This window comes from Salmo trutta, chromosome 14, assembly GCF_901001165.1.
Source record: "Salmo trutta chromosome 14, fSalTru1.1, whole genome shotgun sequence".
Lineage (NCBI taxonomy): Eukaryota > Metazoa > Chordata > Actinopteri > Salmoniformes > Salmonidae > Salmo > Salmo trutta.
In genome coordinates this window covers 37,433,131-37,460,671 of record NC_042970.1, presented here as the reverse complement: position 1 = coordinate 37,460,671, position 27,541 = coordinate 37,433,131, and the positions used below count along the sequence as shown (strand labels likewise).

Here is a 27,541-nt window from a genome sequence, read left to right as displayed (position 1 = left end):
CACAGTTGTAAATGAGAACTTGTTCTCAACTGGCCCACCTGGTTAAATAAAAAAATATCTTACTCCAAATATCCAGCTTTACTATTCACATGGGTTATTCCCAATGTCCAGAATGACAAGTTTGCCATCAGTTGCTAGGCTATGGCTAAAAACCTGATACCTAAACAAGCTAATTTGCTCAAGGACATTGAAACAGAAAAAGAAACCATGACTTACCCCACAGGATTAAATACCTTATTCAGTTACTTAACCATTTAAGGCTGTATTTTGATTTTATTATAGCTATGGTTAATTTTAGGAGAATTGTGATAATCCTCTGGTAATTCATTCAAGGAAAGCAGAACCTTAAGTGTTCAATATGCTATAAACATTTGCATATTCATTATCCCTCCCAATTATTCATGGACAATTTGGAGACAAAATTAAAGACAGTCAATTAAATACAACATGAACAAATTTGAGAGAAAAAAAAAATGTAATAAAAAAAAATTCACTGCATTGTGAATGAGTCGAATAAAAATTGAGGATTGGAAATGCTTTCTATGTGTTCAGTGCAAGTCAGTGTAAAGAGTGGAGGTGGGTGGGTCCAGAGGTGGCTGCTTGGAGGTTTTACACCAGTCTCCTCCTCTTGCAGTTGCGCTCCACCGGGTCCCTGGATGCAGCCTTCATGGTAGCGGCCCCCAGAGGAGACACCTGGTTGAGCATAGGGTCGTCTGAGGCCTGGCCGAACAGAGCCACGCCGAAGCCAGTAGTGTGCTCCCCCTGCAGAGTGTAAGGGAGGGAAAGAGCGAGAGAGGACAGGTTACACCATGACTCAACTATATTTTGGCTCTCAGGCCCCCTTCCCTTAGCTCCTACACATTTTTTCACCGATCTATAAGCACTAGATAGATAAGCTATACATAGGAAGATCCTTTGTTTATACAAGTCAGTCAATGTTCTGTGAGGGGCTGAAATGGATTTAATATAGCATGTCTAGTCTATACTTTCTAAATATTAATTGAAACACTTTAAGGAGCTGTTGCTGGACTATAAAGCATTTCCAATGAGGATTCTCCATTGGGTTTGCTTTTTAGTTAATGACTAGGCTTAATCTGTGTCTCGGAAATCACCCCCACTAAACTCAAATATCCAGTCACTTCACTGTCCACAGCATGGACAGGGAAGGCTATGTCCACATGGACCCAGACCCCAGGCCAGTCAAAACCCAGGTGAGAGCCAATGAAGAGGCCGGCACAGGAGCTCGTGGCGTTCTTCCTGCCCTTTCACAGACACAGCAAAGACATGCATTTATATTTTAGTCATTTAGCAGACACTCTTATCCAGAAAATATATAATAAGCTGAAGGAAAATGATCAACAATCACAATAGGCTGTAGAGGCTATTTGATTGTACTCAGATCCAGGATTCAGACCTGCTAGAGACTGGGCATACAGCAGAGTAGTGGTACCACTCACAGCCACAGAGTTCTTCATGTCTGCCACGGCTGAGGTGAACTCGTTGAAGTGCAGCTCTGGGCAGTAGACCAGGGGACAAGCCAGATCCCCGCTGCTGCGGCCTGCCCTCACACACGCCGTCTCCCACTGCTCACTGTTGGTCATCACAGCACAATGGTACTTCCCTGTGGAAATCCCCTAGGAGAGCCACACACAAATTCAACCATTGTTGGAAACATATACTTATGTAGTCATTTGTTATATAGGAACTATAGTTATTCACTAAAGTGAAAGAAGGTAAGAAGACATATGATGACATGTTTATATTGAATATACATGGTACAAAAATATACACGCAACATGTAAAGTGTTGGTCCCATGTTTCATGAAGTGAAATAAAAGATCCCAGAAATGTTCCATTCGCATAAAAATATTATTTCTCTAAAATGTTTTGCACAACTTGAATTTACATCCCTGTTAGTGAGCATTTCTCATTTTCCAAGATAATCCATCCATCTGACATGTGTGGCATATAAAGAAGCTGGTTAAACAGAATGATCATTACACTGTTCCACTTTGTGCTGGGGACACAAAAGCCACTTTAAAATGTGCCGTTTTGCCACACAACACAATGCCACGGATGTCTCAAGTTTTGAAGGAGCGTGTAACTGGCATGCTGACTACAGGAATGTCCACCAGAGCTGTTGCCAGAGAATTGAATGTTCATTTCTCTACCATAAGCCGCATCAAACATCATTTTAGAGAATTTGGCAGTACTTCCAACCGGCCTCACAACCGCCTACCACATGTATGGCGTCGTGTGGAAGAGTGGTTTGCTGATGTTAGCCTTGTGAACAGAGTGCCTCATGGTGGCGGTGGGGTTATGGTATTGGCAGGCATAAGCTACGGACAAGGAACACAATTGCTTTTTAAATTGATGGCAATTTAAATATACTGTGACAAGATCCTGAGGCCCAAAGTCATGCCATTCATCTGCCGCTATCACCTCATGTTTCAGCATGATAATGCACAGCCCCATGTCGCAATGATCTGTACATAATTCCTGGAAGCTGATAATTTTCCAGATCCTCCATGGCCTGCATACTCACCAGACATGTCACCCATTGAGCATGTTTGGGATGCTCTGGATTGATGTGTGACAGAGTGATCCAGCAACTTCGCACAGCCTATGAAGAGGAGTGGAACAACATTCCACAATCAACAGCCTGATAAACGTTACGCAAAGCAGACTGACTGGTTTTCTGATCCACACCCAAACTTTTTTTTAAGGTATCTGTGACCAACAGATGCATATCTGTATTCCCAGTCATGTGAAATCCATAGATGAAGGCCTAATGAAGTTATTTCAATTGACCGATGTCCTTAAATGAACTGTAACTCAGTAAAATCTTAGAAATTGTTGCATGTTTCATTTATATTCAGTATAGATTTAAACCTTTTCTGGTCAGCAACAAAAATCAGCCCCAATTTTGTGCTGATCAGACCTCAGCGACAAATGTTTCACTTGCAATTAGCTACTTCACTAGCTAGCACAAAAAAATCCAATGTGGTGCATCATGTGGTGTTTTCAGAATCATCACCAGCACGAGGTGTGTTTTGAGTTAGAAAATGACTGCTCTAAGGAAAATCTATTTTTGTAGGCCTAACAATTTTGTGTGATTAACACCATCCACTTGTGTGAGACACCCTTGATAACAGTTGTTTTGAGTACCTCATAGAGAATGTGGGGAGTTTTAGCTTTAGCTCAAGACAATATCAGTGAGTGCAAAGATCAACGGAAAGTACAACTTCTTCGTTACTAGGTATTATGTCTGTCACAAGCCCTGTTAACCTTTGCTCTGATCGAAGTGCAGTGACTGTAAAACAGTCCCAACTGGCTTTTATGAGTGTTTTCAGCAATGTACATGTGAAGACTTGACTTTCTTAGGCTAACATTTATTACCAAACCATCACTTCCAAACATTTTTTTTGACTAAATCTTAAAGAAATAAATCAAATATAAAGAGGCCTAAATCTATTATACAATTGCAAAATGATATCAATCTCTTGCTGCAAAATGACAATAAGTGATTAAAGAAGTGTGGGGCATCAAAGTAATGTATGCGAGTGTTGTTGCCAAAGCTGCACTGCTGTGGCCCTAGAGGCCACCCGTCACACACCTGTGCCCCTGTTAGAGTGGCCATATCCAGGATGATGTCGGCAGAGAGGTCCTTGCTGGCATACACCACACCATCAGAGAGTACTAGCCTGCCTTCAGCATCAGTGTTGTTGATCTCCACTGTCCTCTGTGAGAAAGTTAGCAAAACAAGAAAAAAAAAAGTATTATTTCAGGCCATAAATTCTTCAATCAGAAAGGCAGCAAAAAGAGAACAAAAGGCTATTGAAACCATAAATTAACCAAACAACAAACTAAATGTAAGCCAATAATGAATCCTTGCCTAAATGCCAGCTAATTGTTTCTTTTCCACACAAAAGCCCATCAGAAGGAAAAACTCTACTTACCTCCATCAGGTTGCCATCATCTTAGCCCGGTTCCCATTACCTTGCCTAACTGGTTTACATGCTCCCCCAACGGCTACTCACTTTCCAGAGTAGAGTGTGTGGATGTCATCTGGTCGTGTGGCAGTGGGTCCGACTGCATTCTCCGCCAGGCAGAATACGGCACGGAGATTGTCCTTGAAGCCCTGAAATAAAGACACATTTCAAAAGGTTTGCACACAACTTTTCAACAGCTCTAACCAAACGTTCAATACATGTTCCAATAGGGTGTCTCCTAACAGGACCTTATGTTTCAAATAAGAAGTTGACTTGAAAGAGTAAGCAGGGGTAGTAGGTACAGTAGGCCTCACCTGATTGACTGTAGCTTTGAAAGCTTCTAAAATGGCTGCTGCCCCACCACAGTCTCTTTCATCCCAGGCATGTTAGTCTAGATGCAAAAGAAAAGTACATTCAGCCTTTACGACATTGTAATTGAATAGTTATTTGGCTGGCAACTCCCTAACATCCATTGAATTGGACAAAATAGTCACATTAAGGACCCGTTCCAAATGGCACTCTAATTCCCTTTACCCATAGGGCTCTGTTCAAAAGTAGTGCACTATAGGAAATATGGTGCTATTTGGGATGCAACCCAACTGACCAGCCATAAACATACCTTTTTACCTTTCCCTTGATGCTGAGACCTCCAGTGTCATACACGATGCCCTTGCCCACCCATGCAATAGTCTGGGTGGCACCATCTGGTTTGTGACTCAGGACTGCCAGGGCAGGAGGGTTCACCGCTGCCTTGCCCACTCCATAGATCTCTGAAGGCCCAAACAGTCCAAAGTGATCGAGTTGATGATCACAGAAACTAATATTGTGTTATCAGTCAAAGAACCACGATGAGTGTATGTGCATCATAACAACTCATAAATCAGAATACACACTTTGTTCCAATGTGGAAAAACTATTTAATTTGACATTCCTTTTTGCCAAAATCTCTTGGGTCCCAATAAATCAGCTTGTTTTGTTGAGAAAGTAACAAAGCTGAATAGAAACATTGTACATTCAAAGACAAAATGGAGAGAACCACCAAATGAACATACAGAGCTGTGAAAAAGTATTTGACCCCTTTCTAATTTGCTCTAATTTTGCGTATGATTTTTTATACGGAATGTTAGCAGATCTTCAACCCAAACCTATATTAGATAAAGGGAACCTGAGTGAACAAATAACACAACAATTACATACTTAATTTATTTAATAAACAAAGTTATGCAACACACAATGCCCTTGTGTGAAAAAGAAATTCCCCCTTACACTAAATAACTGGTTGTACCACCTTTAGCTGCAATGACTCCAACCAAACACTTCCCGTAGTTGTTGATCAGTCTCTCACGTCGCTGTGGAGGAATTTTGGTCCACTCTTACATGCAGAATACTTTAACTCAGCGACATTTGTGGTTTTCAAGCATGAATTGCTCGTTTCAAGTCCTGCCACAACGTCTCAATTGGGATTAGGTCAAAATTTGACTGATGTAGACTTGATTGTGTGTTTTGGATCATTGTCTTGCTGCATGACTTAGCTGCACTTCAGCTCGCAGACGGATGGCCTGACGTTCTCCTGTAGAATTCTCTGATACAGAGCAGAAATCACAGTTCCTTCTATGGAGGCAAGTCGCCGAGGTCCCGAGGCAGCAAAGCATCCCCAAACCATTACACTACCACCACCATGCTTGACCGTTGGTATGAGGTTCTTACTGTGGAATGTAGTGTTTGGTTTTCACCAAGCATAATGGGACCCATGTCATCCAAAAAGTGATACTTTTGAATTATATTCTCATAGGAAATTCTTTTAGAGTCTTGATGATCATCCAGGTGCTTTTTGGAAAACTTGAGCCAACTTTTTGGATGACAAGGGTCCCATTATGCAAATCTTTTTTCACAGCAATGTACCAAGAAAACTCCAAAAGGGAAGTGGAAGAAAGCATGTGGTCCACACGTGACCTGACACATACAGTACATATTTATGGTGTTGTTTAAACACTGCACAAGAGTACAGCCAGTTTGAAAAAGGCTTTACTAACTGGCCCACACATTAGTCTGTGTGATTGCAAGCAAAGAACCCAACAGATTGGAGTTCCAATCCATAGCTAAAATGGCTTCAAATGGAAGCATAACACATAGCCAAGGCTTTGGATGCATGGCCATTACAACAAGCCTTCTCCTGGTACAGTACCTCCAAATACTTTCTGTTTCAGTTCCTCTTCACGAATGATGACAGGAGTAACGCCCAGTTCTGTCCCCACTGCCTTAATCTCCTGAAGACAAAAAGACATACCCAGTCAAATAGAGTATATTTGGTTTAAAAGAAGTTGGTTAAAAGAAGTCACTGTCAATTTTGGTGACATTATTTGGGTCCTATTGATTGCTTTGATGTCTGCGTCCAAAATGGCACCCTATACCCTATATAGTGGCCTACTTTTGAGCAGAGCACATTAAGGCTCTGGTCAAAAGCAGTGCACTATGTAGGGAATAGGGTGCCATTTGGGATGCAGTTGATTATACCATTATATTCTCACTTGCCTCTAAGAAGTGATCAGTCCACAATCCGTGCTGCCAGTCTCACTCCATCCGCAGCATTGGCAAGACACTGGCATGAACTAAAGCATACATCAGTGCAAATAACATGTAAAGGTACTTTAGATTTACATTAATGCATGTACATACCACCATAGACAAAACAACATATAGGACATTTGTTCAGTAAACGCATATCATAAAAGCACTCCATCTAGATCTTGGAGTCAGTTTGGTCAGTCAGCAACATAACCAGTCTGTGGCAGCAACAACAGTGGCTAATTTAGGCCTAATGATCAAGTCCACAATGGCTAAGGCAATGAGACAGACACCTATAATTCACTATTATAGAAGTTAGAGGTACCTGCAGTACAGTGAGGTTCAGAGGTCTGTTTTCTTGGCCAACAGTAATAAACTCCACATTGAGTTGTGTCTTCTCGGCCCTGCGGGAAGAGGCAGAGCGACGGGAGAATATGGGGAAGGCCCGGACGATGGCACAGGCAAACATATCAGACCGCTCACACACCATCTGTACAGACAGGAACAAACACACTTTTACTGTCTGATCACAAAATGTAACAACGGTCAGTCTAAAATGACCAATACAGTGTGTCAATTACAAAGCAGGCATTGACATATTTTCTTAGAAGTAAAACCAAATGTAGACCTAACCTAGATTTGTTTGAGACTTTGGAAAGCTGTAGGAGCAGATCTATGGCTTAATGATCACATTAACACTAGGGATCTAATAATAAATGTCTGGTGTCTGATGCATAATGGCAGATAAGATCAGCAGCGCTGTAAACTCCACAGGCCTGTTTCCCGCCACAGATTAAGCCTAGTACTGGACAACAACAAAAAAAAACATTCTCAATGGACAATTTCCATTGAAAGTGCATTTAAATCCAGGACTAGACTCAATCTGTGTCTGGGAAACCGGCCTGTGGAGTTTACGGCGCTGCTGACCTTATCTGCCATTTTGCATTAGACATTTATTATTAGATCCTTATTAGCCTCCAAATTAGCCTTTAATCCCAGTGAGTATGTTGAACTGACTGACCAGGATGCATCGGCTTGTCCCTCCAGGCAGGCAGGTGCGGACCAGACGGGAGAGGAAGTGGGCAGAGGAGGTGCTGTTGTGTCTGCTAACCCGGGAGGGCAGGGCTGCCAAGTCTGCATGGCTCAAGTACAGAGCACAGCTGTCCGTAGGGTTAGGGTTCAGAGCACTGAGGGCAGCCTGCCAGATCTGGATATAAATAAAAACACACATTTCACTCGTTAACACAGCAGCATACCACCCTGCATCCCACTACTGGCTTGACTCTGAAGCTAAACAGGGTTGGTCCCTGGATCGGAGACCAGATGCTTCTGCAAGTGGTGTTGGAGGGCCAGTAGGAGGCACTCTTTCCTCTGGTCTAAAAAAAAAAGATATATCTCAATGTCCCGGAGAAGTGATTAGGGACATTGCCCTGTGTAGGGTGCTGTCTTTCAGATGTGGTGTTAAATGGGTGACCTGACTCTCATGCATTAACCATTTAACTATTTCACAAAATACCAAGCATTGTCATAGTATCATTAATAGGTAGGAAAAAAAAGTTACTGATACAGGCTTTCCAGCTGGCTTTGGTGAGTGCTTGTCGGAGAACTCCAGCGCCGCTCAGTTCAGCGCGAGCAGCCCTGCTTTTTTACATTTTATTTCCTCACCTTTACGCTGACAGCTGGCTGCAATTTCCCCTTGACTTGGGTCCAGGTTGCTTGCTGCAGGTTATTCAGTTGACCATGCCGATTAATCGGCCGACCTCTAGTGTGTATAACCAAATATTATGTAAGGAATAATCAACAGAGGGGCTATGAGTTCTATGGGAAATAATAAACGACGTGGAAGGTGTGTATCACGACGTGCCAGCGAAGTGCAACTGCCCTTTTAACGGAGTTGCATTATTTCCCAGAGAACGCATAGAGGCCGGAGATGATTATCTATTTCATACCATGGCTATAATTTAACACATTAGCCACTAGACATGTGTTCAATGTGTGCTTACCAGATAGCGACAGTAGTTGCTGTGTTTTCCAAACAGACTTGCTAACCAAACCATCAGTCCTAGCTTGCTATTATGAAAATCGAATTCTACAATCAATGCTGTTTTAAATTAGACTTTTGCTTTCAAAAGCTGCTCAAACAAAATAACACATTTTCCTTAAAAACGTTAAATGCTTCATGAGAAACAGTAGTGTGAGAAAAAGGTACTCTCAATTTTAATAGATTTTGTAGTGGAATGGGCAAAGTCATTTCTGAGATCAAGGCTTGATCACAATTTTCATCCCCATACTTTAGACCATAGACACAATGTAGGCTACTCAATACATCTTTGTCATATTAGACAAAAAACGTTTCACTTTTATACAATTTAAATTCAAAATAAATAATTATAATTTCATATTATACAGGAGACCGTTTCACAGCCATGAAACCAAACCCATCAGTCTTTCGATATGTGCAAACTGAGGGACAAAAGACAAGAATAAACTGAACTGATGTGTTAGTTAGCGATATCGGACAATAGAGGGTCATGAAACAAAAGAAAGCAGTCATCAAGTGATCTAAATGTGCAAACTCATTAAAGACACTACTCTTGGTACAGAGACATGAATTTAGGATGGTCAACTACAGGTCTTAATCCAAAAGGTTGTTTTTGGTATTCAATGAATCAGCTATTGTAGTTTTTCAGCCACTGAGAGAAAAGCAAACCTTGTCATTTCTCCCTCTAAAAAAGTAACCATGATGAAGTGAAAAATCAAATGCAAAAAGAATGACCAGGGTGGTGTAGCATCATCACGAGACACAAATGTTCCTTGTTCATAGACATTCAATATTCATCTAGTTGAGTTGTCAGGATTCTTCTCTTGAAAACAGACATTGGAGGGCAGGGCTTACAGCTATAGCTTACAATAAAACTGGACATATGATGCTTACGCTCACACAAGCAAACCACTTATTTGCTTGAAAAACAAGCAAAATGTGTGGCCATGACAGTTAATCAGTAGTCTTCCACAAGGGAATTTAAGGAGGTTTTTTTTCTGTGTTTGTTTGCAGCAGGAACCATGACAGATGGAGGATACGGTCATGTTTAAGAGGGTATTGGGGAGGACAGTGGCCATGTGTGCAGGCCAGTTGCAAAGTGAAATAGGAACTCTCCCTGGCTGTCCTCTCTCTTTGTGATCATGCATTCAATACATCTTCATCAGCCATACGGAGAGAGATTCGGGAAGGGTGAATCTTCAGATGTTGATTGGAAAGTTGGACAGATTGTACTTCAAACGATACTGACAGACACCCCTCACACAAGCACACATAGATGCACACCAAACATAAACACAGACATACCAAAAACAAAGGAATGCATCACTAGAACTTGGTCCCAAATAGAATAAGTATTAGAACAACAACTATAACAGTAAGAATTAAAATGACCAGCATCTTTCGGTTTTTCTTCTGATACTGTTCAGCCTGCAAGAAAACAAAGAGAGAAAATGTTTTAACTAAGTTTGTGGGCAAGATAACATCTTTCCCTTTTTCGTGGACATAATCACCAATTGGGCTGAAACATCAACAATCTTTAACATTGTGTCCTCACCTTTTGTAACTGTTTTAACCCCTCGTCTGTTTTGACACACGATTGCTCCACATTGAAGTCAATTCTGTCAAGTACTGTGCCCTGATATTGGATAAAGAAAATCAGATTGAAGAAAGACAGTCATTTTATATATATATATATATATATATATATATATATATATATATATATATATATACACACTGCTCAAAAAAATAAAGGGAACACTTAAACAACACAGTGTAACTCCAAGTCAATCACACTTCTGTGAAATCAAACTGTACACTTAGGAAGCAACACTGATTGACAATAAATTTCACATGCTGTTGTGCAAATGGAATAGACAACAGGTGGAAATTATAGGCAATTAGCAAGACCCCCCCAATAAAGGAGTGGTTCTGCAGGTGGGGACCACAGACCACTTCTCAGTTCCTATGCTTCTTGGCTGATGTTTTGGTCACTTTTGAATGCTGGCGGTGCTTTCACTCTAGTGGTAGCATGAGACGGAGTCTTACAACCCACACAAGTGGCTCAGGTAGTGCAGCTCATCCAGGATGGCACATCAATGCGAGCTGTGGCAAGAAGGTTTGCTGTGTCTGTCAGCGTAGTGTCCAGAGCATGGAGGCGCTACCAGGAGACAGGCCAGTACATCAGGAGACGAGGAGGAGGCCGTAGGAGGGCAACAACCCAGCAGCAGGACCGCTACCTTCGACTTTGTGCAAGGAGGAGCAGGAGAAGCACTGCCAGAGCCCTGCAAAATGACCTCCAGCAGGCCACAAATGTGCATGTGTCTGCTCAAACGGTCAGAAACAGACTCCATGAGGGTGGTATGAGGGCCCGACGTCCACAGGTGGGGGTTGTGCTTACAGCCCAACACCGTGCAGGACGTTTGGCATTTGCCAGAGAACACCAAGATTGGCAAATTCGCCACTGGCGCCCTGTGCTCTTCACAGATGAAAGCAGGTTCACAAAGAGCACGTGACAGACGTGACAGAGTCTGGAGATGCCGTGGAGAACGTTCTGCTGCCTGCAACATCCTCCAGCATGACCGGTTTGGCGGTGGGTCAGTCATGGTGTGGGGTGGCATTTCTTTGGGGGGCCGCACAGCCCTCCATGTGCTCGCCAGAGGTAGCCTGACTGCCATTAGGTACCGAGATGAGATCCTCAGACCCCTTGTGAGACCATATGCTGGTGCGGTTGGCCCTGGGTTCCTCCTAATGCAAGACAATGCTAGACCTCATGTGGCTGGAGTGTGTCAGCAGTTCCTGCAAGAGGAAGGCATTGATGCTATGGACTGGCCCGCCCGTTCCCCAGACCTGAATCCAATTGAGCACATCTGGGACATCATGTCTCGCTCCATCCACCAACGCCACGTTGCACCACAGACTGTCCAGGAGTTGGCGGATGCTTTAGTCCAGGTCTGGGAGGAGATCCCTCAGGAGACCATCCGCCACCTCATCAGGAGCATGCCCAGGCGTTGTAGGGAGGTCATACAGGCACGTGGAGGCCAAACACTACTGAGCCTCATTTTGACTTGTTTTAAGGACATTACATCACAGTTGGATCAGCCTGTAGTGTGGTTTTCCACTTTAATTTTGAGTGTGACTCCAAATCCAGACCTCCATGGGTTGATAAATTGGATTTCCATTGATTATTTTTGTGTGATTTTGTTGTCAGCACATTCAACTATGTAAAGAAAAAAGTATTTAATAAGATTATTTATTTCATTCAGATCTAGGATGTGTTGTTTAAGTGTTCCCTTTATTTTTTTTAGCAGTATATATATATATTTTTTTTATACATACAGTGGGGGGAAAAAGTATTTGATCCCCTGCTGATTTTGTACGTTTGCCCACTTACAAAGAAATGATCAGTCTATAATTTTAATGGTAGGTTTATTTGAACTGTGAGACAGAATAATTTTATTTTTTTTAAAACGCATGTCAAAAATGTTATAAAATGATTTGCATTTTAATGAGGGAAATAAGTATTTGACCCCTCTGCAAAACATGACTTAGTACTTGGTGGCAAAACCCTTGTTGGCAATCAGAGGTCAGACGTTTCTTGTAGTTGGCCACCAGGTTTGCACACATCTCAGGAGGGATTTTGTCCCACTCCTCTTTGCAGATCTTCTCCAAGTCATTAAGGTTTTGAGGCTGACGTTTGGCAACTCGAACCTTCGGCTCCCTCCACAGATTTTCTATGGGATTAAGGTCTGGAGACTGGCAAGGCCACTCCAGGACCTTAATGTGCTTCTTCTTGAGCCACTCCTTTGTTGCCTTGGCCGTGTGTTTTGGGTCATTGTCATGCTGGAATACCCATCCACAACCCATTTTTAATGCCCTGGCTGAGGGAAGGAGGTTCTCACCCAAGATTTGATGGTACATGGCCCCGTCCATCGTCCCTTTGATGCGGTGAAGTTGTCCTGTCCCCTTAGCAGAAAAACACCCCCAAAGCATAATGTTTCCACCTCCATGTTTGACGGTGGGGATGGTATTCTTGGGGTCATAGGCAGCATTCCTCCTCCTCCAAACACGGCGAGTTGAGTTGATGCCAAAGAGCTCCATTTTGGTCTCATCTGACCACAACACTTTCACCCAGTGAATCATTCAGATGTTCATTGGCAAACTTCAGACGGGCATGTATATGTGCTTTCTTGAGCAAGGGGACCTTGCGGGCGCTGCAGGATTTCAGTCCTTCACGGCGTAATGTGTTACCAATTGTTTTCTTGGTGACTATGGTCCCAGCTGCCTTGAGATCATTGACAAGATCCTCCCGTGTAGTTCTGGGCTGAATCCTCACCGTTCTCATGATCATTGCAACCCCACGAGGTGAGATCTTGCATGGAGCCCCAGGCCAAGGGATATTGACAGTTCTTTTGTGTTTCTTCCATTTGCGAATAATCGCACCAAATGTTGTCACCTTCTCACCAAGCTGCTTGGTGATGGTCTTGTAGCCCATTCCAGCCTTGTGTAGGTCTACAATCTTGTCCCTGACATCCTTGGAGAGCTCTTTGGTCTTGGCCATGGTGGAGAGTTTGGAATCTGATTGATTGCTTCTGTGGACAGGTGTCTTTTTTACAGGTAACAAGCTGCAGCTAGGAGCACTCCCTTTAAGAGTGTGCTCCTAATCTCAGCTCGTTACCTGTGTAAAAGACACCTGGGAGCCAGAAATCTTTCAGATTGAGAGGGGGTCAAATACTTATTTCCCTCATTAAAATGCAAATAAATTTATAACATTTTTGACATGCGTTTTTCTGGATTTCTTTGTTGTTATTCTGTCTCTCACTTCAAATAAACCTACCATTAAAATTATAGACTGATCATTTCTTTGTAAGTGGGCAAACGTACAAAATCAGCAGGGGATCAAATACTTTCACCCCCCACTGTATATATATATATATACACAGTTTGATAGTGATGTAAATCAGATATTATTCATATTACTGCAGAGTCAAATGAAATTATGGATAAATGGACTGTTGGATTGTATAGCTTAAACTTTATTTCCATATAATTGTCGTGTTTCCAAACACTGAAAAGGGTTTCCCTCACAGACCTGTTCCACCACCATTCCTGCCAGGTCTCGGAAAATCTCATTCAGGTCGGTGATGGACTGGACTATCTGTCGGACCTCTCTCTCGCGTTCCTCCACCATCACTGTGTTCTGCTCTACCAGGACCAGCTGGTCATCTGTAAACCCCTGGGCGAGATCAGAGATATGGGCTCAGTGAGATATAAATTTGTCTGCATCCCAAAATGGTGCCATATTCCCTTTATAGTGAACTACTTTTGACCAGAGTCCTATGGACCCTGGTAAAAAAAAAATGTGTGCACTATGTAGGGAATAGGGTGCCATTTGGGACAGACCCTTTGTCATATCAATGGATTCAAACTCGTGTAAGGAAACATTTCTCTAGTGTAAATAATAGTATGATATTCATAATGCAAAGTATGTCAACATTTTGGTGGCTATCCAAATAAATCATGTGGTATCAGATGAGTATTGTTAAAATGTAAAGGTGACTTCCTCTGTTACATTGAGATAAAGCACAACACCCATTGATTTTCATTAGGCTTCAAGTCAACTTATTGGAACTCACATTCTTGTTACATTTAGCAAAAACAAGACATTTGTCTATGCATTACTATATTAATTTAACCAGGATATGATATTTTTCCTGAGAGATATGCATGAGCACCTATCAGGTAAATGTCAAAATACACTGTCAGTTCCAAGCTCACCATTTCATATAGTGCCAGGTCTTCATCCTCCTCCATTAGAGGACCAGAGTCAAAAAAGTGTTTGGATCTCTCCTCACGATTCTTCATGCCTGTAACAGAAAGCATCAACATTATGACAATAAATGAGACATGATATGAGGGTGGAGGTGAAAACAAAGATACATGTAGAGAGTGTTTGTGTAAGGAGAGAGAGAAGTGAGGGATGGAAGACTTGAAACTAATAGAAAGGAAAAAAATTCAGAAGATAGTTGCGAGGTGTAGGAGTAAATACTGAGTGAGTGCTTGCTTACGTTTTAGATAGCTAGACTGCGTGTGTCTGAAGTTGGTGGACAGGTCTTGCAGGCTCCCTGCCAACGAGGACACCACATTTCTCAGCAGCCTCTCCTCCTGCTCTGTGCAGTGGCCACAGCGAGTCTGCAGACCTGTCACTGCACGCTGACACCGGTGGAACATCTACACAGACAAAGGAGAGAGCAATACATCTTTGCCATAAGACAAAAGACCTTTGTACAATTTCAATTCTAAATAAATAATTATCATCAACACAGACCCAAGAAAATGAGAGCACGGAGAAATGCTCACTGAAAAATATATTTCTAATTCTACTATATAACAAGAATGGCCAATAATTGTTGACATACAGTATTACATCAGCAGGCTCTATTTACTGTAGCCCTTTATAAAAGCTTACAAACGTTAACATGTACAACAAGTCTTAAATATGATCAGATCATACTAACAAATTAATATTCATAACAATTAGTTAGGAAATCATAATTGTCATACTTGTGTAAAAGTAAAGACACCTTAATAGAAAATGACTCAAGTAAAAGTGAAAATCACCCAGTAAAATACTACTTGAGTAAAAGTTTACAAGTATTTGGTTTGAAATATACTTGTATCAAAAGTAAATGCAATTGCTAAAATATACTCAAGTATCAAAAGTAAAAGTATAAATCATTTCAAATTCCTTATATTAAGCAAACCAGACAGCAGAATTGTTATTATTTTACAGACGGAGCACATTCCAACACTCAGACATATTTTACAAATAAAGCATTTTTGTTTAGTGAGTCCGCCAGATCAGAGGCAGTAGGTATGACCAACGATGTTCTCTTGATAAGAGTGTGAACTGGACAATTTTCCTGTCCTGCTAACAATTCAAAATGTAAGAAGTTCTTCAGGGAAAATGTATGGAGTAAAAAGTACATTATTTTCTTTAGGAATGTAGTGGAGTAAAAGTTGTCAAAAATATAAATAGTAAAGTGAAGTACAGATACCCCAAAAAAGTATTTGTACTTAAGTTCTTTACACCACTGCATAGGCGTTGGCTTTTCCAGAAGGCCTCTTATGGGGTGGGTCACCTTTTGCCTCTGCTGGTTTCCTATGTAGTAATAATACATGTGACTTCTCTTCAAAGTTCTTTCAATGGGGTTTATTGTATAGAATGTAGTTTCTTTCAGTGGGATTTCTTGTTTGCCTCAGCGGGTTTCCTATGTAATAACAGTTATAATAGTAGTAGTGACTTCTCTTCAAAATTCTTTAAATGGGGTTTCTTGTATAGACTTCCATCTCTGTCATTGGCCTACCTGTGTGATCTCCTGAGTGGTGATCTCTATGGCATGCTCCTCTTCACTGCTGTCATCGAGGGTAGGACGGTTCATGTGCTTGTCATGTAGGGCGGCCAGCTCCTTCATTTTCTGCCGGACCCGTGTGATTTCGTACTGAATCTGATAGCCCACGCAACCACAGGATTTATACATGAGAGGCACGAGAAAACTAGACACCAAAAGATCCACAGTTCCAAATAAGAAATCTATTTTAAAGAAAGACGAATGAGATCGGATTTAGGAATTTTATATAGACTAATACATATTAGGCCTACATTTTCTAAAGTATCTCTAAGTATCTAGCTCAATAGTTTCATTGTTTGTGATGGTGAAATTAAGCATTTGAAATCGGCTGCTTTGAGAAGAGACTAGTAATAAACATAATAATAAACTTCTCATACTGAAGTAGTTAAGAGCATGTGATTGTTTCTTACCTCAACGACCCCATCTACCCACTTGGGCGGCAGTCTCTTGGTGACTCCGACGGCAGCTTCTGGGTCCAGACTGATCCCTGAGACCAGGGCCATGCGGTCATCAGCCAACTGACAGTAAAAACCATACATATTACACAGTTATCACTACCCATTTGAAACATTGTTTGCAGATTTTCCAACCCATACAAAGCATGGTTTATTATTTTTTCCTTGTGACAGTTTGGATACGAGGAGATTAGACAGTACCTCATCAAGCTCCTAATATGATTGGCAGACCCCAGCGAAGTCCCATCCAATGAGGAGAGAGGGAGAGGTGAGATGAAGTAAGACAGCAGTGACAGTAAGTGAGATCCAGACAAAAAGCAGTGATCATCTTCACACAGAGACATTTTGCATGCACTAGCAGACACTGTTTAAAGAGGGATCGTACACATTCCAAAATGTCTCATTTTGAGTCACCAGATTGTGTCTGGGAAAAAAAAGTCTAATGAATTTTATGTTAATCAATTGAGGTTCTTCAAACCTGTGAAATCCCCCTTTAAAAGGTATTTGAGATATACATACACACACACACACACGGTCGGAATAATACTGTGAAATTAGTGTAAGAGCTGTTTGAAAAGACCGCCTGGAATGTCAGCCTGTTTTGGTGAGATGGAGATTTAGCCTGCCTGGGGACATCACACCAATAATGTTTATACCATGTATTGTGCTGCTACCAAGTTGTGTTGCTGCCATGTTGTGTTATTACCATGTTGCCATGTGTTGCTACCATGCTGTGTTTTCATGTGTTGCTGTCATGCTATGTTGCGGTCTTAGGTCTCTCTTTATGTAATGTTTTGGTGTGTCTCGTTGTGATGTGTATTTTTGTCATATATATATATATATATATATATATATAAAAATAAAGGGAACACTAAAATAACACATCCTAGATCTGAATGAATGAAATAATCTTAAATACTTTTTTCTTTATATAGTTGAATGTGCTGACAACAAAATCACACAAAAATAATCAATGGAAATCCAATTTATCAACCCATGGAGGTCTGGATTTGGAGTCACAGTCAAAATTAAAGTGGAAAACCACACTACAGGCTGATCCAACTTTGATGTAATGTCCTTAAAACAAGTCAAAATGAAGCTCAGTAGTGTGTGTGGCCTCCACGTGCCTGTATGACCTCCCTACAACGCCTGGGCATGCTCCTGATGAGGTGGCGGATGGTCTCCTGAGGGATCTCCTCCCAGACCTGGACTAAAGCATCCGCCAACTCCTGGACAGTCTGTGGTGCAACGTGGCGTTGGTGGATGGAGCGAGACATGATGTCCCAGATGTGCTCAATTGGATTCAGGTCTGGGGAACGGGCGGGCCAGTCCATAGCATCAATGCCTTCCTCTTGCAGGAACTGCTGACACACTCCAGCCACATGAGGTCTAGCATTGTCTTGCATTAGGAGGAACCCAGGGCCAACCGCACCAGCATATGGTCTCACAAGGGGTCTGAGGATCTCATCTCGGTACCTAATGGCAGTCAGGCTACCTCTGGCGAGCACATGGAGGGCTGTGCGGCCCCCCAAAGAAATGCCACCCCACACCATGACTGACCCACCGCCAAACCGGTCATGCTGGAGGATGTTGCAGGCAGCAGAACGTTCTCCACGGCGTCTCCAGACTCTGTCACGTGCTCAGTGTGAACCTGCTTTCATCTGTGAAGAGCACAGGGCGCCAGTGGCGAATTTGCCAATCTTGGTGTTCTCTGGCAAATGCCAAACGTCCTGCACGGTGTTGGGCTGTAAGCACAACCCCCACCTGTGGACGTCGGGCCCTCATACCACCCTCATGGAGTCTGTTTCTGACCGTTTGAGCAGACACATGCACATTTGTGGCCTGCTGGAGGTCATTTTGCAGGACTCTGGCAGTGCTCCTCCTGCTCCTCCTTGCACAAAGGCGGAGGTAGCGGTCCTGCTGCTGGGTTGTTGCCCTCCTACGGCCTCCTCCACATCTCCTGATGTACTGGCCTGTCTCCTGGTAGCGCCTCCATGCTCTGGACACTACGCTGATAGACACAGCAAACCTTCTTGCCACAGCTCGCATTGATGTGCCATCCTGGATGAGCTGCACTACCTGAGCCACTTGTGTGGGTTGTAGACTTCGTCTCATGCTACCACTAGAGTGAAAGCACCGCCAGCATTCAAAAGTGACCAAAACATCAGCCAGGAAGCATAGGAACTGAGAAGTGGTCTGTGGTCACCACCTGCAGAACCACTCCTTTATTGGGGGTGTCTTGCTAATTGCCTATAATTTCCACCTGTTGTCTATTCCATTTGCACAACAGCATGTGAAATGTATTGTCAATCAGTGTTGCTTCCTAAGTGGACAGTTTGATTTCACAGAAGTGTGATTGACTTGGAGTTACATTGTGTTGTTTAAGTGTTCCCTTTATTTTTTGGAGCAGTGTATATATATAAAATCCCAGCCCCCGTCCCCGCAGGAGGCCTTTTGGCTTGTGGTAGGCCGTCATTGTATATAAGAATTTGTTCTTAATGGTCTTGCGTAGTTAAAGGTGAAATAAAAAATACAAAAATGACAAGGCAGTAAATTAGTTAAGCCGTGGCTGCGTCTCTGACTTTCAGGATCTTTAGTCTGCCGACTAAAACATCCAGAGCTTCCCGAAGACTCTGTGCATGTGCACACTCAGTACTGGGCCAGAACCACCTTTGCCTCCAGAACAGCTTGAATTCTTTGGGTAATGAAGCATTGCTCAATTGGTATCAAGGGACCTAACGTGTGCCAGGAAAACATTCCCCACACCATTACACCACTGCCACCAGCCTGTACCATTGACACCAGGCAAGGTGGGGCCATGGACTCTTGCTGCTTACGCCAAATCCTGACTCTGCCATCAACATGATGCAACATGAACCGGGATTCATCAAACTAGGCAATGGTTTTCCACTCCTCAATTGTCCAGTATTGGTGACTGCGTGCCCACTGGAGCCGCTTCTTGCTTTTTAGCTGATAGGAGTCGAACCCGGTGTGGTCCTCTGCTGCAATAGCCCATTCGTGACAAGGGCCGACAAGATATGGGTTCTGCACACCACCATTGTACTGCGACGTTATTTGCCTGTTTGTGGTCCGCCTGTTAGCTTGCACGATTCTTGCCATTGTCCTACGACCTCTCATCAACAAGCTGTTTTCGTCCACAGGACCACCGCTGACTGGATGTTTGTCACACCATTCTCTGTAAACCCTAGACACTGTCGTGCATGAAAAGCCCAGTTTCTGAGATACTGGAACTGGCGCGCCTGGCACCGACGTTCATACCACGCTCAAAGTCACTTAGATCACTTGTTTTGCCCATTATAACATTCAATGAACAGTAACTGACTGCCTTGATGCCCGCTTTATATAGCAAGCCACGGCCACGAGACTCACTTTCTGTAGGAGTGAACCATTTTCGTGAACGGGGTACCTAATAAATTCTCTACACGCAGAGAACAGGCTACTCAGGCGCATGGTGCTCGTTTAATAAAGTTAGATCAAGCTGAATCAATGTCTGCAAGATCTCACAATGACCACAATATTCTACATAACAGAATATAATAGCACAACGTTACCGTAAGACAAAAACACCACAGCGTTTCATTGTGAATGATAATTCTTAAAGTTTTACCCATAGTAACCAACCATCAGATCTCAATCAGTTTAATGGGGATTTGCATTTTGATCTTGAGTTATATAGTGTTGTTGTGAATGATGTACACTGAGCGAATTTTAGAGAACATGTTGTTAAAACTGTAGCACAGCCTACCTGTGTATTTTGCCTAGAGACACACATGGTTGAGTTTTGGCCTCATGAGAAAAACAAATTGTGTTTTTGTCTTACAGTAACATTACATTGTGCCATTATATTTTAGTTATGTGATATGATCTTGCAGACATTGAGTGAGCTTGATCTAACTTCACCCTAGTAGCCTGTTCTCCGGATCACTTTTGTCAAGACGTTGACAAACGTTGGTCTCCGCCTTTCAAAGTGTGTTGCGTTATGGGTATAAAAAAAAAGTTGCCACTACATGTCGACTGCATCAACTACACAAAAATCATGTGATGAAAAGTCATGCCGTTTTTGATGAAGTCAGATTCAAGTCGCTGCAGTGTCTTCTCACCAACTGCACCATGCAGTCATCACTTGCATTGTGGGAGGCACTATTTGTCAACCAATCATTGGGGTGTTTTTGTTTGACCCACGAGAACGTGGCCAAAGACGTGACTGAAACAGGAACCAACTTTTCCGCGATACTTAAGCTACAAGAGATACAAATGAAAGTGATATTTGAGACCTCTCTAACCAATTAATTGTACACATGTTAGGTTTTCAGTTTGTGATATGGGGGTATAGAAAAGTTTATTTGGACATTTATAAAGAAAAACTTGTATAAAACAATAACAGCTATGTTGACACTGCCATGTTGATCTGAGCCTTGCTATAGTGTCCAATTTTCTGCTGTAGTGTCCAACTAACTGTTAGCATGCTAGCAGTTATCATAGACTTCTAGTCATTGCGCTAACTGTAGTTAGAAACTTCCTTCAAACTGCACGCAGAGACATACAAATGGTATCCACGAGTTAATCTAGGTAAGTAGATGCCAGTAACAGCTAGTTTTTCGTTTTCCCCTTCCCCACTCAGATCACTCCCAGACAGTTCTAGAAACATTATTGCTTGAGAAATGGTTCTTAGCGTTTTTTTTGTTGTTTTTTTACAATTTTAATTGAAAACAATCACAATAAGGTACTTAATTGTTACCCATAAATTATTTGAGATAATGGCTGCGTTGGACATTTAACTCCATGAGATCAATTCCAAAATGGCGACCATAATAGTAAGGCACAACGGAGGGTAGTGCGTACAGCCCAGTGCATCCCTGGGCCCAAGCTTCCTGCCATCCAGGACCTATATACTAGGCGACGTCAGAGGAAGGCCCCAAAAAATTGTCAAAGACTCCAGTCACCCAAGTCATAGACTGTTCTCTCTACTACTGCACGGCAAGCGGTACAGGAGTGCCAAGTCTAGGTCCAAAAGGCTCCTTAACAGCTTCTAACCCCAAGCCATAAGACTGCCGAACAACTCATCAAATGGCCACCTGGACTATTTTTATTGACACCCCCCCACCCTCCTTTGTTTTTACACTGCTGCTACTCGCTGTTTATAAACTATGCAGTCACTTTACCCTTACATACATGTACAAATTACCTCGACTAACCTGTACCCCCGCACATTGACTCAGTACCGTTACCTCCTGTATATTGCCTCGTTATTGATTGTGTTACTTTTAATTTTAGTATATTTTTTACTTTTGTTTATTTAGTAAATATTTTCTTAACTCCTTCTTGAACTACATGGTTGGTTAAGGGCTTGTAAGTAAGCATTTCACGGTGAGGTCTACACCTGTTGTGTTCGGCGCATGTAGGCTCCCGAGTGGCGTAGCGGTCGAAGGCACTGCATCTCAGTGCTAGAGGCGTCACTACAGACCCTGGTTCAATCCCGGGCCATGATCGGGAGTCCCATAGGGCGGTGCACAATTGGCCCAGCGTCGTCTGGGTTAGGGGAGGGTTTGGCCGGGGTAGTCCATCATTCTAAAATAAGCATTTATTCTTAACTGACTTGCCTAGTTACATAAAGGTAAAATTAAATAAATGTGACAAATACAATTTGATTAGTAGCTACCTATTGCGGTGAAGACGCTTATCTTCAGGAGCTAGGCCTACATACATTGGGTCAGTGAAGTGTGACATGAGTGTGTGTGAAGGAAAATATATAGGGCTAGCCTATGTCCCCGATCCCCAAATGATTAGCCTAACCACAGAACCACTTCATATAGGCCCAGAGAAAGGAAAGATGCAGGACAACGATTAGCATTATAAGAGAATTTTGATATGCAGATCACTCAGCATGAGCATGCAGATTGCAGTATGCCATACAAGAGACACAGTGACATAAAAACAAGCACCTCAGCGATATCCATCAGATAAACTCAAAGCCTAGTAACCACCGGATTTGCTCTTTGATCCAAAGAAACATTTGATAGTTGGTGCCATCAGTGCCAAAAAATAACCTATCCAAGCTACTACCCACAATCAGGTGAATTAAACAAAGTTAGGAATTTCAAAGTCTGGCTTGAGATCTACTATGAAGCTGCTACACACAATAACCGTCCCAGAGTCAAAACACCTACGAGTCCAGAAGGAGGGTGAATGAATGAGGGACTAAAAGGGAAAACTACAAACAATAGAGTTTTGAAACTATACAAAGGAAATTAGGCTACAAGATATTATAGACTTACATAGAAAGTATTTGTAAAAGACCCGGCATCCTGGGCAACAATGAAAAATAAAATATATACAGTACCAGTCAAAAGTTTGGACACACCTACTCATTCAGGGGTTTGTCTTTATTTTTTACATTCTAGACCAATAGACATCAAAACTATTAAATAACACATATGGAATTATATAGTGACCAAAAAAGTGTTAAACAAATCTAAATATATTTTATATTTGAGATTCTTCAATGTAGCCACCTGTTGCCTTGGTGACAGCTTTGCACACGCTTGGCATTCTCTCAACCAGCTTCACCTGGAATGCTTTTCCAACAGTCTTGAAGGGAGTTCCCACATGTGCTGAGCACGTGTTGGCTGCTTTTCCTTCACTCTGCGGTCCAACTCATCCCAAACCATCTCAACTGGGTTGAGGTCGGGTGATTGTGGAGGCCAGGTCATCTGATGCAGCCCTCCATCACTCTCCTTGGTCAAATATCCCTTATACAGCCTGGAGGTGTGTTAGGTCATTGTCCTGTTGAAAAACAAATGATAGTGCCACTAAGCGCAAACCAGATGGGATGGCGTATCGCAGCAGAATGCTGTGGTAGCCATGCTGGTTAAGTGTGCCTTGAATTCTAAATAAATCACAGACAGTGTAACCAGCAAAGCACCCCTACACCATCCCACCTCCTCCTCCATGCTTCACGGTGGGAACTACACATGCGGCTATCATCCGGTCACCTATTCTGCGTCTCACAAAGACATGGCGGTTGGAATCCCAAAATCTCAAATTTGGACTCATCAGACCGAAGGACAGATTTTCACCGGTCTAATGTCCATTGCTCATCTTTCTTGTCCCAAGCAAGTCTCTCCTTCGTATTGGTGTCCTTTTAGTAGTGGTTTCTTTGCAGCAATTCGACCATGAAGGCCTGATTCACGCAGTCTCCTCTGAACAGTTGATGTTGAGATGTGTCTGTTACTTGAACTCTGAAGCATTTATTTGGGCTGCAATTTCTGAGGCTGGTAACTCTAATGAACTTATCCTCAGCAGCAGAGGTAACTCTGGGTCTTCCTTTCCTGTGGTGGTCTTCATGAGAGCCAGTTTCATCAAAGCACTTGATGGTTTTTGTGACTGCACTTGAAGAAACTTTCAAAGTTCTTGACATTTTCCAGATTGACTGACCTTCATGTCTTAAACTAATGATGGACTGTCGTTTCTCTTTGCTTGTTTGAGCTGTTCTTGCCATAATATGGACTTGGTCTTTTACCAAATAGGGCTATCTTCTGTATACCATCCCTACCTTGTCACAACACAACTGATTGGCTCAAACGCATTAAGGATAGAAAGAAATTCCACAAATCAACTTAACAAAGCACACCTGTTAATTGAAATGCATTCCAGGTGATTTGTTTAACACGGTTTTGGTTACTACATGATTCTACATGTGTTATTTCATAGTTTTGATGTCTTCACTATTATTCTACAATGTAGAAAATAGTACAAATAAAGAAAACCCTTGAATGAGTAGGTGTCCACACTTTTTAGTGGTACTATATTTCAGTGCAGAATGTATGAAATGTAACAATGACCAACAGTGCAAACTAGGTATTCTAAATTCTAGCATACAAATATCTTAGTAACAACCATATTGATCTAAAGAGCGTTAAATAAGTTTTAAAGAACAGTTTACCAAGCACAGGATCAACTAAATCTATAACTGAAACAACAGCACCATCTAGCATAAAGGGGAGGTTGAGGCATGCAATTCACTAAGGCAAAAGGGCAAATACAGAGGCCACACACTATCAACAAACACCTCATGAAATGTAACATGTAGATTGTTACATTTGACCATCTGTATAACAAAAGACCTGCCAACTCATTCCAGCATGCACAGCATGCACTTATTTATCAAGTATTGAACATTGCCCCTAAAAATGCATTTCATGTTCTACCTTTATCTTTTACTTAGTTTCTTACTCTTACAAATGCAATCCTTCAATTGAATATCATGGCAAAGGAAAATGCACGCTCTTTCATGATTGGTAGCAAACTGAGCTGGTCAAATATTTTGGCAAGACAGGAAATGCAACTCGAGGGCATCAGTACTCCAAATGCATGCCTCTGACATGACTCAATGCAAATGTACGCATCTAGCTTGACAGCTAAACGCAGCAAGTAGCCAACATCAGGTTGATGTTTGGTAGATAGTCACTCGCTAGTTAGCTACTTAATCAAGTGACGGCTAACATATGTGTTAACTATCATAACACACACAAATCAAATGTCAAATCCAGACGATTAACTTTAGACTCACCGCAGCATTGCTACGTGTACTCAGAGTACGACGGGGGTCGTATGTACTCACTTGCTCAGCCAATATCTGCCGATTTTGGATTGCATTGTTCCGCATTAATAAGAAGGCATCGGTCAGGCGCCTAGTTGCCATGATTAATTTACACACGAAGGATGTACGGCTATCCAATAACAACCAGTGGCAACGACGAGAACCTAGCTAGCTAACGTTAACTTACTAGTAAGTTACAATACAAGGAAAGTTAGCTAACGCGAGCTAGCCAGCAAAACAGCAGGCACACTCGCCGACCGGCTAATCGAGGGGTTCTTCCCTTTTCTATCTTCACAATAACATATACTTTGTTCTCTGTCGCTTTCACCAAATGCATAAATAAAACCATAAAATATGACCGATACGGTTTGTTTTCAATGAAAAATGGAAAGGATAGAACGGGTCGGTGGTATAAGAACGGCCTTCTCTAGCTACGTGGAACGGGTGCGTTCGTACATTCACTCAGGCTCTCTCGTCCGAGTGTGCTAGAGCGCAGAATAACTGACGAATTTACCAACGTTGAATAGGGCCGCTGTCACTAAACGTCGGCAAAAAAAGCGTAATTAATTGTTGCCAGCAGCACAGTCACCAACGCTCTGGATAACATGAAAACAACCTAACCAGCTCTGCTAGGGCGGGTAAATAGTCAGAGTGAGGTGTTAGCTCATTTGTGTCTGGAAGAAGCTAGCTAACGTTAGCTTGGGTGCTTGACTGTCGTTGTGTTGCCAGAACGCTCGGATCAACCCTACTCCTCGGACAGAGCGTCCAGTGTGCGCTCTGAACACTCCGAGAGCGAAACGCTCAGCGTTTATGAACGGACAACGCTCGGAATATACGAGGGCCCAGGGGGACTCTGGCACTCCAGATTGAATTTACGAACGCACCCGTAAATACACAGTAAACCCAGAGGCGCAACATCGGAAGTCTTCCGGGAAAGCTTGCGAAACAGGCCAAGCAGACCAGGGCGGGGTTTGAGAAGTGAAAAATGATTCCTTAGTTGTTAATTTTCTCGAAATCTAAAAGCACAACCTATATTGGAGACAATGTGTTAAGTAGTTGAACATGTTATTACTCAAACTTTGGGAAAGTGACAAACTGACACGTTTTTATTTTAGTCAAAAACTAATTTATACCGAAAGACAGCCTTTAATTTTGACGGCTTGCACATGCGCAGTTTGGCTCGAGACGACCGTTAGACCTGCGCATGAGCTTAGCTAGCCAACGTCGCCATGACATCGCCTACAAGTGTGATCGGGGGTTTCTATTGGATAGATCTATCTTCATACCGTACTGTCTTTGGCAAGATCGAGTCAACACTTTCATAATAAAAGTTCTCATTTTAATTGAAGACCTCTATAAAAGAGAATTGTTTTTTTAAACCTCAATAAAACTACATCTAATCATCATTGATATATATATTTTATTATATTTTCATATCATTAACTTTTATATTGATAAAATAAATACATGAAAACGAGAACATGCATTATTGTTTTTTTTCCGGGTCAATCCGACCTGGTGTGGTACGTTCCAGTCCACAGATATTTTGGAAGGAAAGTTAAAATAATGAATATAATAATAAACGATGCATTATATGTAGTTCTGGAATACATAGTATTGTATGGTAATACAATCATTGCCATCTATAAATGAGGAATATATTCGTTTTAAAGAGAAAATCTATTTCACGCACGTCAGTATTGGCGCTACCCCTATCAGCAGCAACCTTCCCATTGGAAGCTGTAGCTCGCGTACTTCCATGAATGCCTAGCAAATTGCAGAGGATAAACTACATAATCAGTCTAACAATTTGTATTTACAATGTCAGTAAATGGAGAGGAAGAGAGAGTAATGTTCTCTGTAGACGGTTTATTTGCTGATTCATTTTCTGATGATAACGTATACAAATTCATCGGTCAAGAGTTAAAGATCAGCCAGGTGTTCAGCGCCAGCGCCAACCCAACCGTGTACAAATTGATCGGTCAATAGTTAAATATAAGCCAGGTGTTCAGCGCCTGTTCACGATTTACTCCATTATTACAGTGACTGGTTTAAGTTTTTCAGCACATGATAAATAAAGCTTTGTTGATTAGTAGTGCATTTAATACAGTAGTCTTGTGCAAAGACTGCAATGAGACGCATTGTTGTATTTACCGTACTGTTTGTTACATAGGCGCTTCATCTATGCCGCTATTTTGAGGAAAACCCACTCAGCCTGAAGAGAAAGCGCAGAGACTGGTATTGTTGGCATTTTGGCAGCACGATTGGGTACTATGTTGGTTAATTCTTTGTCCGTCCAGTAGAGGTCAGTAATGATGTTCAGTAGCAGCCACTGTTATTTAATTAGCCTGAATCATAATTGTAAAACATTTTAATATCCGTTAATAGATTTTTAATAGCCCTTCCCATAACACTGTTCCATCATGTCACAAACATTAGCCTACAAATGCACTTTT

The 27,541-nt window shown here is 42.1% G+C and overlaps 1 protein-coding gene and 1 pseudogene across 5 annotated transcripts; both read right to left on the bottom strand.

Moving 5' to 3' along the window:
• Positions 1 to 241: 241 nt before the first annotated feature.
• Positions 242 to 8,647, bottom strand: LOC115147804 (probable aminopeptidase NPEPL1; annotated as a pseudogene).
• Positions 8,648 to 8,750: 103 nt separating this feature from the next.
• LOC115207977 (syntaxin-16) lies at positions 8,751 to 27,291 on the bottom strand. 5 transcript variants are annotated; one of them, XM_029775648.1, is made up of 9 exons: positions 27,240 to 27,291; positions 16,667 to 16,678; positions 16,421 to 16,528; positions 15,966 to 16,106; positions 14,667 to 14,829; positions 14,377 to 14,465; positions 13,691 to 13,834; positions 10,154 to 10,234; positions 8,751 to 10,026 (listed from the first exon to the last, which is right to left on the bottom strand). In XM_029775648.1, the coding sequence occupies exons 3-9, from the start codon at positions 16,511 to 16,513 to the stop codon at positions 9,925 to 9,927; spliced, it is 813 nt and encodes a 270-aa protein (XP_029631508.1). In that variant the 5' UTR covers positions 16,514 to 16,528; positions 16,667 to 16,678; positions 27,240 to 27,291; the 3' UTR covers positions 8,751 to 9,924. The 5 variants fall into 5 exon arrangements, with proteins under 5 accessions (XP_029631508.1, XP_029631504.1, XP_029631506.1 ...); XM_029775644.1 differs by lacking the exon at positions 27,240 to 27,291 and adding an exon at positions 25,056 to 25,633; XM_029775646.1 differs by lacking the exon at positions 27,240 to 27,291 and adding an exon at positions 25,107 to 25,631.
• Between the last annotated feature and the right edge of the window lie 250 nt (positions 27,292 to 27,541).